General features: G+C 38.8%; 1 protein-coding gene across 5 annotated transcripts in view; it reads left to right on the plus strand.

Annotated features, from left to right (window-relative positions):
- The window catches only part of ptp4a3b (protein tyrosine phosphatase 4A3b), a 54954-nt gene that overhangs the window by 35837 nt on the left and 4375 nt on the right, over window positions 1-14742 (plus strand). For 3 of the 5 annotated variants that reach the window (XM_015357483.2, XM_015357485.2, XM_015357484.2), the window contains exons 2-3: window positions 8093-8764; window positions 10124-10216. In XM_015357483.2, the coding sequence (XP_015212969.1) occupies window positions 8660-8764; window positions 10124-10216 (198 nt within the window). In that variant the 5' untranslated portion in view covers window positions 8093-8659. Of the gene's footprint in view, window positions 1-5167; window positions 5352-8092; window positions 8765-10123; window positions 10217-14742 lie in introns of those variants that run through there. The other 2 variants (XM_015357486.2, XM_006635786.3) reach the window with 2 other exon arrangements.

A 14742-nucleotide genomic window follows, 5' to 3' on the forward strand; every position in this document is an offset into this window, starting at 1 on the left:
GTGCTTGCTTTCCTTTGACAGAAAGGTGGGTTTTTTTTTTGCCTTTGGTAGTACTATGATTATGTACCTTTTTTCAGTGTCTTGGTACTTGGTGTACTCCAGTTTCATAACAACTACTCCACCAAGATACCATCTCCCCTGGTTATCTAAAACTTTCTGTCTCTTTTAATTTAAGCCATGCTAAATTTATAATATAGCAGATGGCATGGTTAAATTTAGAAAGCAGGTGCCAGTGAAATGTTGCAGCTCAGGATTTACTCTCAAGTTAAGTGCTTCAGAGTACGATGTCAAAGCAATCCAGTTGGAGCTGTCCAGACCAGACCTCAAAAGTTGACACATACGGGTACACCTGTATAAACAAAAGAAAATATCTAATTAACCCTTAATTTGCTTTTGAAGAAAAATGTGCCTTGGGATAGAGCAGCCCTTAAACTGTATGTTTTCTTGGTAATCCAAGAAGTAACCTTCATTGACAGGATTCAGAGGTGGTATGTGTTTAAAATGCCTTTTCACATTTGGATGTCTTTCCATGGAAAGTAAAAGTTTAGCACATTAAAAGTCCAGCGTTTTCTCGGTTATCTCGTTCTGTAATTTTGCTTCAGCACTCGCTAACTTCATTTCTCTTCACCTCTTTTTGTCAAATTTTAATACTTTGTTTCCACCACAGACATGGGGCAAAAGCAAAACTACAGAAGGAGTCCGTGAGGTGTCCCTGAGGCAAGGTGTTTGTTTATAGTGCAGGTTCGAGCCTTATGGTCCAGCCATTGGCTTCCCCAGTTTTGCCTGTCCTAGCTGATGAAGGTTTTTCAAGTGGTGGTGTTGAATTAGTCGAGCCTTGATGAGCTCTAAGGTGTTTTCCAAGGTGATCAGCTTATGATTAGCTAGCTGAGCAACATCAGCTCCTGCACTTGAACTTAGTGTTTCCTTTAAGAGCAACATATGTCCTCCGGGTTTTGCTGCCATTACACTTACGTAGACTCTAAAGGGGTCAACCTCATTACCTACATATTAGAGGGACATACAAGGACTTAGCTAGGTTGACTGGTTTAATTGGGTCAATTTTAATTATTGTAAGTAAAAAAAATAATATAGTCTTTACAAGTGTATAATATATGCCTTAAGTCTGAACCCAAGGGCTTCTATTTAAATGTTGACTCTGTTTGACAGGAATAAAAACACATGGCAGGCCAGAATGAAGATAGAGCATGAGTGTAACATGCAAGAAATGCAGGTCTCCAGCAGAGGAAGGAATATGGTTTACAAGCAGCGGGTGAGAGCTGGGAAATTAATTCAAAGGTTTAAGAATTCACAAGAATGTGCGTTGGGTGTGGGAGATCTTCATTTAAAAAAAAAACAGGGAAATTGTAGATGGAAAGAAAGGCTCTCTGTCCACTAGAGCAAGTATGTCACAGCACGGAATTCTGACATTGGACGGCTGGAATGAGTACAAACAGATTTATCTGAAGGATGTGTGTGTTTTGGCAGAAGATGGCAGGGTGACAGGAGAAGCAGATTGCATTGCTTTTGATAGATTGGTTTGAAAGCTCCAGGAGGGATGTGGTTAACAGAAGGAACATCGCTGAGAATGACTGGGCAAGGCAGTGATGGTCCTAATATAGAATGCAGATTGGCTGTAAGACCTATCATGTAACTCATTGATAACATAATTAGTAAGTCACTTATAATTAAGGTAGTGAAAATGACAGTCCTCATGCTCCACTGTCGAGTGGTTAATCAAATAAGATAAGTATCTCAAATGAATAAGTAACATGAACCCTAGACACAACCATAATAACCATATGGTTTTTAGGGTCACTTGTCAGGCTGATCCCCATTAGAATTGTGCTTTTCTGATTGACTGGTTAAATTATCCAGTGCCTACCTACAGTTAGACTTAACAGAGTCAAAACAGTTCTAAATAAATTCACATTTTTTGAACGGGTTCAGCATAGTCCTTACGAGAACTTTTCTAAAATTCTTTGCAAGAGTCCTTTTAAAACGTGACGTCAAGCAGACATGGAAGTTGAGGTGGAACAAGGATGATCCTTGCTGTCTAATCTAGAGGCACGTTAACATTTCTGTTTCAAGGACCAATAAAGTGTAGAAATACAATCAAGTGTGTTCTCAGTAAACTGACTTTGAGATTGTGTATTCTTCCTTAGGTTTATGTCTCAGCATAGTTGTCTTTCCAGCATTTGTTTCATGTTTATTGAACAGTCTTCAATTCAAGAATTGTGTAATAGGATGAAGGCATGATGAGCAAAAGCAGCCCAGTGTTTAAAGACTTAATACTATAGCACTAAGCTTAGGTGTCGCAGCAGACACAGTTATAGTATTGCACGCAGTGTGTTCGGAGCATTCCAGCTACAGGATTGCATAACAATAATAATCACTCGCTGGGCTCTCTGGATTGGGATCCTAGCAACTTGATATCGGCTCTCTCTGCCTCAAATCTGTTTTTTTTTTTTCATAGCCTCTCATGGGCGCCCTCAGAATCTTTAGTACTTTCTTCTGCAACCACATTGCCAAATCAGGCATGAAGTTTTAATGACTGTCTTGGGCTTTCATCTTATGTACAGGTAGCATTTAGTAAAAGCGCAACCTTATTCGTGTTTGCAGAATTCATTTTCTGTGATTTTCACTGGCATTTGTTGCTCACCTACTGCAGTTTTACAAATTCGGATCTGTCTGGTGGTCCTAGTTCGTGTTCAGGCTGTTAAAGCATAACAAGAGAAATACTGGAGGGAAAAGGATCCCTTGACAGTGTTTGTCCTTGAGTCTTTTTTATTAGGGCACTGAGTTCTTCATGCTTCCTTTAAGAAGGGGGACCGCTTTTAATCGCCGGCAATGCTGTTAGCCCTCAATTTGAGAACTGTGCATTGTGTAAACGTTTGATATTTTCAATAGATGAAGTCGTGAATCAACATCAGCACTATAGTATTTGAATCACATATACTGTACAATTTCTCTGGCCAGAAGCTGATGAGACAAATTTTCAGACTCCAGATGGAGATGGAGTTTTTAGCTTTAAAAGTATGTTCATGTAAATTGGAGATTTTGATATAAAGTTGAAGAGTTTTTCCAAAACTCAAGCACAACAGTAGCGATGCCACTCTTTAGTCAGTTTATGCCAGTTTTGGGGCGGTGCGGTGGCTCTGTGGCTAAGGATCTGCGCCTGTGGCTGGAAGATTGCCGGTTCGTATCCCGTGGCCGGCAGAGGAATCCTACTCCATTGGCCCCTGAGCAAGGCCCTTATTACCAATTACTCAAGGGGTGCTGTATAAATGGCTGACCCTGTGCTCTGACTCCAAGCTTCTCTCCCTGTCTGTGTCTCTCATGGAGAGCAAGCGAAGGTATGCGAAGAGACAAATTCCTAATACAAGAAATTGTATATGGCCCATAAAGTGATCTTATCTTATCTTAGTCTGGTGTTGTCAGATGCAGAAACTGAGCAAGGCTGGGCTTGATCATTAATGGGATGAGAGACCTTTATGAAAAAGACAGATTACTGCTGGTGTTGTTTTCCACCAGTAGGTGGTGACTCTTCCCTCTGGGCCAAAATGTCCAAACCAGTGTCCTAGTATGGTGACTGGGTAGGTCTAGGGAGTGCTGCCTACTGAATGAAACCACTTGACAGTGAAATGCCTCATGGCACTCTTGGTAAGAGTAGGGTTGTTAACCCCAGTGACCAAGCTAAATTTCACTTTTCTCTTGCATAACCTAGTTCCTATGAATTTTCTCTTGAATTCAGTTAGTGTAATTTTATTAACTCCTCCATGTGATCTGCTTTGTGGCGGAGATGTTTGCATGCAATGGTTGTCAATCAAAAAAGTTATACAATTCTGTAGGCGAGCAAGCGTAGAATAAAAAATTTGAATTCAGTTATACATAAATATATAATTATGTATGCATTATATATGTATTGGTATATGGAATTTTTTGCTCAAAAGATCAGAGCTTCCTCGACTGCAAAATATATACTTAAATAAACTCCATGGGACTATATGAGCAGCATGTACTGTACATTTTAAAGTGGCTTATCATTCCCTGTTCAGTTGTTCCTGCTGACTGCAAGGTTCCTAGGAATCTAATTCAGAAGAATACTCAACCATGTGCTTTTGTGTACAAGCTCTGGGAATGGAAGTGCATAACATTATCCGTGATTATTCTGTGCCTCATAAATTTGTTGCTTGATGTTAATCCTGCTTGTACTGCTTACTATGAACATATCATGCAGCAGTTTGATTACTGTAAACCTATGGCTCATGTCAGAAGACATAAGGTGATCCAAAGTAAGACCTGTATTTATATCTACCTTGCTAAAGGTTGTGTCTATCTTTTGGAGATTTGTCCAGGCTTTTGTTCTGCATTGTACTACATTCAACACACAAAAACCTTCTCAGCTGACCTAATTCTGTAATCAGAGAGTTTTAACAAACAGCCACATATGTTTGCTTTGTTCAGAAAATATTTCGTGCTGAAAACAGAACTGAAATAGTGTTACTTACATCCAAAACAATATTGGGTTTCGTCCATTATTCTTTAGTACTTTGCTGAACATATGGAAAAAAGCTGATATTATACTAGTGAAACATCTGAAAGATTTGCCACCAATGTGAGTTTCTTTTAATTTACAGATAGCATGAAATTACTCAAATCGGATTGAAAGGAAATTGCAATAACAAGGATAAATTCAGTGGCTTTATATAAACGTTTCCAAATGTTTTGAAAGCAATTCGTTTTGGGAACCAGTAGACTAACATATCAGTACTGTAAATAATACCCTTCATATTAAATAAACCTTTATAGCAAGTGGAGTTTTTTTTTTTATTACCTCAAAGCAAAGTGCATTTAGAAGGCAAGCTAATTGAAAGAATTGATAACTCTTGAGTATTCTTCTCATCTGCATACAATAGTGTGCTACCACTTACATATGGCTTTGTCAGGAGCCTGAAATAAACTCTTCTCGTGGATTACCAGCAGGCACTGAAGTATTGTATGGTGCAAAACAAAACATACTTCTTTTTAGTCGTAGAGTGTTTGAAGGAAAGGTCCAGAAATGGACATCAGATTGTTTGCAGTGTACCTGTTTAATCATTGGATATCTTTTCTGGGGGTGGGAGCAGACTCTCAGCTCCTGTGTAAGAGCATTAAGTGTGCATTTGTTTCTGACATTAGCAGTTGAGTGCTGTCAGTGTCATATGGCATGCGAAGGCAGCTTCAGCTGGTTTAGAGCAGAGACAGTTATTAGTGTCAGCAGTAGTGGCAGCTTGCTGCGCGTTATTCCCCTCAGAGACACGGACTTTATCCTGAGCAGAAAGCAACATGACACAAAGGTAAGAGCAGCAAAAGTAAGTTCTTATCTTGGGAAGGAAGGAATCGAACCTTGAAACAACCCACTCAAAATAAAACCCTGAAATACAAACCATCCTTCTTTAGATCATGTCTGCGTTATTAAAGTATTATCTATCTCTAGATATCCCTAGTATAGTAGTACTATCTCTGCAGGCAGAGGTTCTAGATTTCCAGTCTGGAGCTACAAAGATCTGAATGAAGACAATTCATGGGCAGATGTCATTTGTCCTACACAGGACTTGTCCTACTGTTTCAGTACAATGTGCTCAGTGTATGCAGTTTCTATTTGTGCGCTCTGATGATTTTGCATGTTTCCTTTTACCATTTTGAAACGTGAATCTTTCGGTTGATATCGCCAGAATTGGTTTGAAAGGTACTCAGTTTTGGAAGGAGCCTGGATTTGATTTGTGCAATTGGGATTTTGCCTCCTGCAGGTCCTTAGAAAATGGAATAATTCTCATAGCAAAGGATGTAAATATGAATCTGAATCTAAACCTGTTACCTCACCTTATAGAAGGTGTATTATAGAATAAGTTTCACAGTTAGTGCAGTATTGAAGAATTGTCTTTCTGTAAACTATTACTTTTTTAATTTAGCTCAGTTTATTAACCTCAGTTTGATTAATACATCTTGCTATAATGAATAGACACATAGATAGATAATACTTTATTAATCCCGTAGGGAAATCAATGAAATTGATGCTTGATTACATATGTGTTAACATCATTCAATGGGTTTCATTAATTCTTAATTCATTAATTTAACTTTTTTGCTACAAAATAACCTTGATTAACAAAACGCTCAAATTAAATGAACCATTATAACTGTTGAAAACCTTGCACAACAAATGATCAAATCTGTTGTTGTGCTGGCTAAGACCACTAGTTTAAAAGACCTCAATATAATCAACATTGAAAATTACAATCCCTGCAGGGGCAGCATGATTTGAAAGGTCTTTTTGGACAATATATTCTTTTTAAATCCTCAGCCTAAAATTAATTTTGTTCTTTTTTTAGTTAATTTTAAAGAGACGGGCAGGGAATCTGCAGCAGACACAAGCAGTAACAAGCTTTAAAAAGTGCGTACCAATAAATTGTGCCTTCAAATTGTGCCTTCATTTTCCTGTCAGCCAAACCATCTGGTGCTTTTGAGCAAGTTACCCATGAAAATCTTTTTTTTTTTCTAAAGTTTTGAGTAAGAATGTGAAGAAAGACCTCAACTTTCCTAAGCAGGCAGTGCTGTACTACTACGTAACACTCAGAACTTAACAGATGTTGGTAGTTTTCATGCAGTTTAATTCCCCTCAAAGTCACAGCTTTGGAGTTAAGCAGTGTATCGTATCTGTGACCTGGATTTATGCTCTTAATTACAGGTTCTAACCTGATTTAGTGTATGTAGCATTTTCCATTGTAGCCAACGATGGCTTTGATGAAGGTGCCTGTGTAGTTGTGAGTCTCGTTCTTGCAAGAATCTCGCATGAATGAAGGACTTTTCGTCTCTCAGCGAAGTGGGAGTTGTTCATTGCGATGATTGCTTACGACACGTGAACCACACTCCTGACCGCTATGCTCCACTGGCTTACAGAAGGCAACTGGCAAGAGTTCAGCGTAATAAGGCTCTCTCAATGGGAATACTCCACCCTTCAATATCAAAGACTGTATGAAGACTATACTTGCAGTGCCTGCTCTTGTTAAAAAAGTATAGATACTTTATTGACCCCATGGGTGAAATTGCAGTGCAACAGCAGCTTAGCACAGTCAGCATAGCACAGTGTAATGAAATGATACAATAATACAATACATACACTACAATCAGTACAGTCAGTGAGAAGTGGGCTAGGAAGAGTTGCTCACAGTCCAGAATATAGAAAGAACAAACCAGAACAGTACACAAAAAGTTGTATTGCACATTACAAATATAAATATACTGCACAAGTCCCTGGCATATAGCTGAAAAGATCAGAAATGGCACCCAGTGTTTAAAGGGTGCAAAGACGCACACTGTACACAGAGCATTCCATCAAATTTTTGTTAATATGAAAGAATACATTACTATACCTCTTTTGACAAGGTAAGTAAGATGACGCCTTGTTAAGGTCTTTTACTTGGCTCAACAGACAATGGAAGTGAGCGAAAGAAACAGAGGAGCTCATGTTTTTCTTTTTTTACTTCATTGGATCACAAATGGCTCTGACCTTAAATGAAGCTTTGGGCAGGGGGATTTAATCATCTGTTGCTCAAGAGCTGGGAGCGGTGCGTGGCGGTGGGGTTACGGCTTGTTGCTAATCCAAATCGCTCAGTCCTGTTTCCAGATATTTTTATTCCATTGTTGCTTCAGAGATGAATTAAATTACTCCTAATAAAAAAGAAGTTGTACTGTGTTGTTAATAACTTGAAGTCATGCAGGGCTTTGGAAAGCAATGTGACTCATTGCCCTCACACTGTGTTCAGAGAAATTTGTCTTCTTTTGTTCACTGCATTATGGATAGATAGACCTGGATAGACAACCCTGTGTAGCCCCAGGTGGAAAAATAGCTTAGTTCCATGCTCATTTGTGCCAGCTTTCCAGGATTTGAAAGAAACAATACTGCTTTAATTTCACAGCAGGCAAATATTTCTTCTTCACCACTGCTCACACCCCTTTACCCAAGTGACTAAGTGATAATGAGCTTTTTGTTCAGCTGTTATTAAACGATTGATCTGTTTTTTCACCTTTTTTTTGTGTTTGTTGTCCTTAGACTTCCTGCACTGTGACCGGTGGGAGTTTGATGGAGTTCTTGAGGGGCAGTGGTGACTACTGCCACGCACAACATCACTCCGTCTGAATAAGCCGAGGATGCCTTTCGCTGAGGAAGAACTTTTCTGAGAAGTTGGATGTGAAAACGGAAAACTGTTTCTCCTCATAATCTCCATTGCGGGGCAAGGTCTTTTCAGCTGAGGCTCCTCCGAAATCCAAATGGGGTAACGTGTTAGCAAGTTTGTTAGCGTAAAAGAACTGAAAACACCCCCCTTTCCCCTACCCCCACCCCCCCTCCCCATAACCATCCCCATCCATAACGTGGAAGACTGGGCCGAATTTCAAGGGCACCCAGGTCTACCAGAAGCAAGATCTTGTGCATTCTTTAGTTTTTTTTTTTCTTCAAAAGAAAAGAAGGAAGGAGAAACAAAAATCACTTTGGGAACTGGCTTAGTGGGCACACTGCACTTTCCTTGAGCTCCTTTACGGCAAACGTCCCCTCTCTTCAAGTGAAGCAGAGGCAGAAGTCTCCTTTATTGGACTCGTTGCTGGGCACTGTGACTTCATCATGGCTCGCATGAATCGGCCTGCGCCTGTGGAAGTCTGCTACAAGAACATGAGGTTCCTCATCACACACAACCCCACCAACTCTACTCTCAACACTTTCATTGAGGTGAGGACATGCAGCCTTTTGTCTGACACAGAGCACAGAACTACTAGCTGCTCATTCGCTTCACATTATTCATATGACTTAAAGGGAAACTGCCGTCCCAATTTCTCAGACCGGTTATTAAATCTCAGTTCTTTCAACCGCAGAAATGTCCCAATGTGATCTGCGTGCAGAGTTAACTAGAAGTTGTTTTTTGGCAAAACTGTCTCAAAGTCGAGAGCAATACTTCTATTGGATTAAAACGGATGTACTTGTTTACAATGTAATAAGGCCTCTTCACGTCACTGGAAGTTTTGTTGCCTCTTTCTGAATCGCAGAACATGGCTCTGCGTGTACCTGGAAATTTTATCTATTTTGTTACTGTATACATTTTACTTTCATTGTGGTTTAAAATGCACACATCAATGCTGATTCCTCCTGACCCTAAAGTATAAAAAATAGTGTTGCAGTTCCCCTTTAAAAGTAACGTAATGAGTTGTTAAATTTGATTTAGCTGTCAGATCAATACAATTTCTTTTGAGGTTTAACTAGTGGAAGGTGGGGAAAACCCCCTCCCATTCGCAATTTTGTTTGTTTGAAAAGCAGAGCTTGAACCAAGTGCTTCTAAAAGTTCTGCTATAGTATTCGAAGCAGAAAATGTCAACAGATGTCATCAACAATGTATTTTCGTTTTACATACGTTCCATCTGCATGCTCAGACCTTGACATTAACTCGGCCGTGCTCCAGGATGTGTTTGAAAGCAACAAAGATGAACCAGGAGAGTTTTTGAACAAGGTTCTATTGGCAGATGAGACAAAAATAAATATATGCAAAAACTGAGTACTGCCTTCAGCTTTTCCTTTCTCATGTGATACTAGATATATTTGGCAGAGACATTAATAGCTCCATCAACAACAGCACTGAAATATATTTTTATTACATTTTTTGCTGTATTTTCTGCTTCATTCATCATCAAGAAGAAGCTTTGCACTGTTATCCTTTAACAGTGACAAAAATTGTTACAGACATCAAAAAGGATACCTTCGATTTCCTTCACAGAAGTAGAGTAACTGTTCCATGCTGTAGAGTCAGTACTGTTTTCCCTAAAAATGAATGACCACTAATAACCTATCTGTCTTGTTTAGTGGTGAAATTGGCATGACTTGTAATGTCAAAGCTCTGTACTTGATGCATACCTTTGGCGAGACAAGCACATTAAATTATTTCAGAGTCTGTTTCATTATGAATTACAGATTTGCCTGTCAAGTTCAAGCTGCTATTAAGTTTTTTCTTACTTGATGGTCGAAAAAGTTTAATTTACTTCCAGAGTGATTTTATTGCTGTAAAATATAAATGTATTAATCGCAAATGCTTTTGTCTAGGATCTGAAGAAGTATGGTGCAACCACAGTTGTTAGAGTCTGTGAAGTCACCTATGATAAAGCCCCATTAGAAAAGGATGGAATTACTGTGATGGTGAGTACAATGCAATATTTCTGTTGGCTTGATTTTTAATTGTAAGCACAATATTTTAGCTGTTTGAAAGACACATGGTTTTTGCCACAAAAAGGCATCTTGCCTAGATTTTGGGTTTTTCATGATGCAGTACGTTATTTGCCAAAGTCCTGTACAGTATACCATACAGCCCACATGTGCAATAATAGCGTTTGCTTTAATACTAACAACAACTGCAGAAATCATTTAATCTGTACAAACGTGTCAATTGGGAGTGGTGTATTTACCAATAATGTAACAAGATTATACCGATAGAAGGATCGTCATTTCCTTTAGTTGTTATTCAGTGAACTAATGCAGATGTTGTAGGAGAAGCAAGGTGTATTTTCCCCTCATTCTACTATAAAAATCTGGTTAAGAGCATGCCTCAGCATGTTTATTCTTTTAATGGTCCCAGGTGCTTTGGCCCTCCTCTGTGTTTTCTCTTTTTACCACCAATGTTTTTTATTAGCATTTTGTAAGTTGTTGAACAGGCTGCTAAAGATTTACCTTTATGCATTTTGGCATGGTAAGGTCAAATAAAAGAGCCTTATTTATTGAACGTATGCTGTAAAACCTGCCATGAAGGCAGAAGAAAATGATTTCAGTGTTAAGCTTGCATTCTAACTGGCTCTGATAGGCTTTTCTCTTTATGTCACATTGCCATGATTTGTGGCCCAGTGTCGTTTTTGCTAAAGGTTATTGTTCTTCCCTGTTTTCCACCAAACATCTGAGCAGTGCAAGGAAGTAGCTGCGTCAGCATGCGTAGGCTGCAAAGGAACAAGTAAAGGTTTATTCCCATGCTGAAAAGAGAAGAAAGGAAACGCAACGTTTTGGCTGTGGAGCCTGCTTCCAAAGAAGGAAGAAGGCTCGGAAGCTCGGAAGAAGGCTCCACAGCCGAAATGTTGCGTTTCCTTTCTTCTCTTTTCAGCATGGGAATAAACCTTTACTTGTTCATCTGAGCAGTGCAGTTTTCCACACTGCACATGTGTTTTCAATTTCTCCAGTCAACATTGCCCCGTTGCCGTGGGAACTAGAGGGTCTCTCCGTGATCATGTTGTTACTGCAGGCTGTTTCTTAAACTGTGGTCTCCGCTTTCTGGACTTCTGAAACGCCACTCCCGTGACAGAGGGAGAAGCTGCTTGAAAAGAAATCAGTGACATGTTTATTCTGTAATTTACCCCTTGCCTGATGTTGCCCCCAGGGGTAGAGGGAAAGGCTCTAGAAGTGATTGCTTCTTAGGAGATGTAAAAGGACTCCACATTTAGGCCTCAATGTGAAATCTTGAGCCCAGTATCGAAACAAGAATGGGTTCATCTGGGTCCCCAGTGACTCCCCTGCAGGCAAATGACATCACCTGAAAATATTTTTTTTTACATAAGTTCCAGTTTCTTCTCAGCTCTTAAAAACACGCAGATTAGTTTTGTGACTACAGATGACAACTATATATCTTAAAGCGTGTAACAGGGATGTCTTTATTGCTTTCTTTCCTAAATAATGTAGGAAGTTTACATTTTTGTAGTCACTAGTAATTCTAGGTCTCATTCTTTTGAACAATTCAGCAGTTTCTGAGCAAATCCTGGGGTGTATATTCTGTGTATATCTTAAATCACTTTATTAATCGGAATTTTTGGATCATTTTACTATGGTTATCTGTAAAGCGTGCATGATTATAAAACTCAAAAACTAGATGTCTGTTCTCTAAAAATTCTATAAATTGAGACCGAAAAACAGCTCATTGAAATCAGTATTGTGAAGCTTTGCATGTAATTGCTGATAGCCCAATATTGGTTTTCCGTAGTGTATCAGTTCACTACAGAGTTTAAAGACATTTCTCCTAACAATTAAAACAAATACGTCTGTATTTAACTTGTATAAAAAATAGATGTCCATTTTCTGATTGAAATACATGGTGCAGCTTTTTAGTTTTGTTACCATTCATAGACCAAGATCTGTTAGCAGATTATATGCACTACAAAATATGATCAACAAATAAACATATGCCTGTTATTTTGCTAAGAGCTTAAATGCTGTCACGCATTAAGGTATTATGCTGTTTTAAGAGCATATTTGTGGTGCAACACATAACAGTATTGTACTTAATGATGAACTATTAATTTTATGCAGTACTCCAGTTTGTTTAATATATAGACTGTTAAACAAAAAGGGGTTTTATTGTTGTACTGTTTCAGTTTTGTTTAGTACTTTTTATTCATGTAATAATGTGGTGCAGTTGTGTTTGTTTAGTGAATGGATTCTGGAAGAATAAGAGTGAATAAAGTGTTATGTGGGAATTCTTTCGTTAGGGATAGAAAGCATGGGTTTCTGTTTAACTTACCAGACTGTTTTGAGAAAGAAACAGCAGTTTTGGATGCTGACAGATTTTGAAGTGGAATATTCAGATTTCCGTAAGGTTTTTCATGAAGTTCCATGTTAAAGATTGATTCAACAGATGTAAGATATAAGAAAGATACTATACAGAAATGGACCCAAAATTGGTTAATTCCTAAGAAAAGAGAGTATAACTGTGTGTAGTGTTCAAATTAGTAGGTGCCAGAGAGATTGTATTAGAAACACTGTTCTTCCCAATTTATATCAATTAACTTGATTCTGCATAGCTATTGAAAGTGTGAATTTTGCAGTTATGAAACAGGAGGAAAGGCAAACAATTGGAAAAAATCATAGACAGTATCCATGACTTGGCAAACACCTGGCAAAGTGTTGAATGGAGATAAGTGCAAAGTAACACATGCAGCTAATAAATTAGACTCTATAAATATCAGCTAGCAGGTTCGGTGCTAAAGAAAGTACCCTACGAATGTTGTTTTGGAGCTAGGAGTTTGACTCATCATTGTCCTCATTCAGACAGACTTGAAAATGGAAAAAAAGACAACAAAACGTCTGGGTTTATGGTTAAAATTGAAGAATTAAGAGGTTAAGTCAAGGGAAACAGTGATAAGGTTATTCGGTTCATTAGTTTCAACTCGCTCGGTATATTGTGTACAGTTCTGGCTGTTGTAGTAGAAGAAGGACATTGTTGCCCTAGAAAGAATTAAAAGATGTGCAAGCAACCAAAGTAATTCCAGGTTATGTATAGATGGTTTAAGGGAAGTGAAGCTATTAAGTTTTGAACAGAGGAGATTACTAGAGAATTTAATAGAAGTAATCAAAACCCAGTGAATTCATTTATACTCGGCAAAAAGCCCCACATATTTATAGCAACAAAAAAAGACCATGAAAGCACAACAGAGAAGAGGAAGTTAGAAGCAACAGTATATGGCACCTGGAACTGAATGGTCATTTTACACAAAGGGTGGTGGGAGTCTGGAACGAGCTGCCAAGTCATGCTTTTGAAACGTTTGGAGGTGCTGGGAGCCTGACTTGAACAACATCTTAAGGTCAATAAGCTACCAGCAAGCACGCCAGCACAATGAGTCAGCCTCTCGTCTGCGCCCTGCCTCTTACGACTTGTGTATACAAACAGCTCGAGAGAATCATACAAGTATATTGACATGGAACAGGTGTTCGGAAATTCTCAAATCCTTCGTATCAAATTGCAGAAGAATACTGGGTGTAATTCTGGGAAACCAGCAGACATTAGCCACAATTAGATCTGACTTCTGGCGTTTCCAGTGTACTCCACTGCAGCGTGCATATTGGAACCACTTCATGGAATTAATACTGTGCACATGCTAAATGCTGGCAGTTAACCCCTTAACAGATTAAAAGGCTATTTTTGACAGGCAGATACCCTTCAGTTACGAGCTGTGTTCATTCTCTCAAATAGGTCTGTATGGCCTGTGCCATGGCCTTTGGAAAACTTTTGAGTTTTTTTTTTTTAGTGTTGATTTCGGTTTGTGTTGCCTTTGTATTATTCTCCCACTTCTGTTAAAGAAACATAAGCCTCATGTTCCCAGGGTGAATGAGCAATTTACTGGGTCCTGTACTCACGTGGAGATGGATACTGGAAGTGTGTCAGGAGAGCAGGACTGGGAGCCTAAATGCCTGCTTGTTTTAAACGGTTGTGGGGAAAGTTAGAAAACAGCAGACCTATGGACGAAAACAATTAAGAAACAAAGGTGCTTTTGTTTATCTCGGCTTCACTGCTCAGCTGGCAACCAAGGCCTCAAAGGAATTTTCATCCCTTGCTTTCATTTTAATGGCAAGATTTGGTGCGTTGAATTATAAGCCGAGAGAAGCTAGCCGATGCTTTGTCAGTCAGTATTATATTATTTGATAATGAAAACTTTAAGGCTGAGGAAAATGCTAACCACTCCCCCCTCACTTGTAATGTGCTACATAGTGTTATTATTGTAGATTGCACTTAAAATATGTGACAAAACATTTAGGATATTGGAATGTGGAAGAAGCTACTGAAAAATCATGAATTAAGGGTGTACTTGTACTCGGGTCTTTTGAAAGAACCCCTTTTGTAATGACAACATCTAATAAATAGCAGCATATGATCAGAAAGTTATTGGGAGCTGTTCTTGATGCTAGCTGACTGA

Source organism: Lepisosteus oculatus, chromosome 10 (assembly GCF_040954835.1).
Source record: "Lepisosteus oculatus isolate fLepOcu1 chromosome 10, fLepOcu1.hap2, whole genome shotgun sequence".
NCBI lineage: Eukaryota > Metazoa > Chordata > Actinopteri > Semionotiformes > Lepisosteidae > Lepisosteus > Lepisosteus oculatus.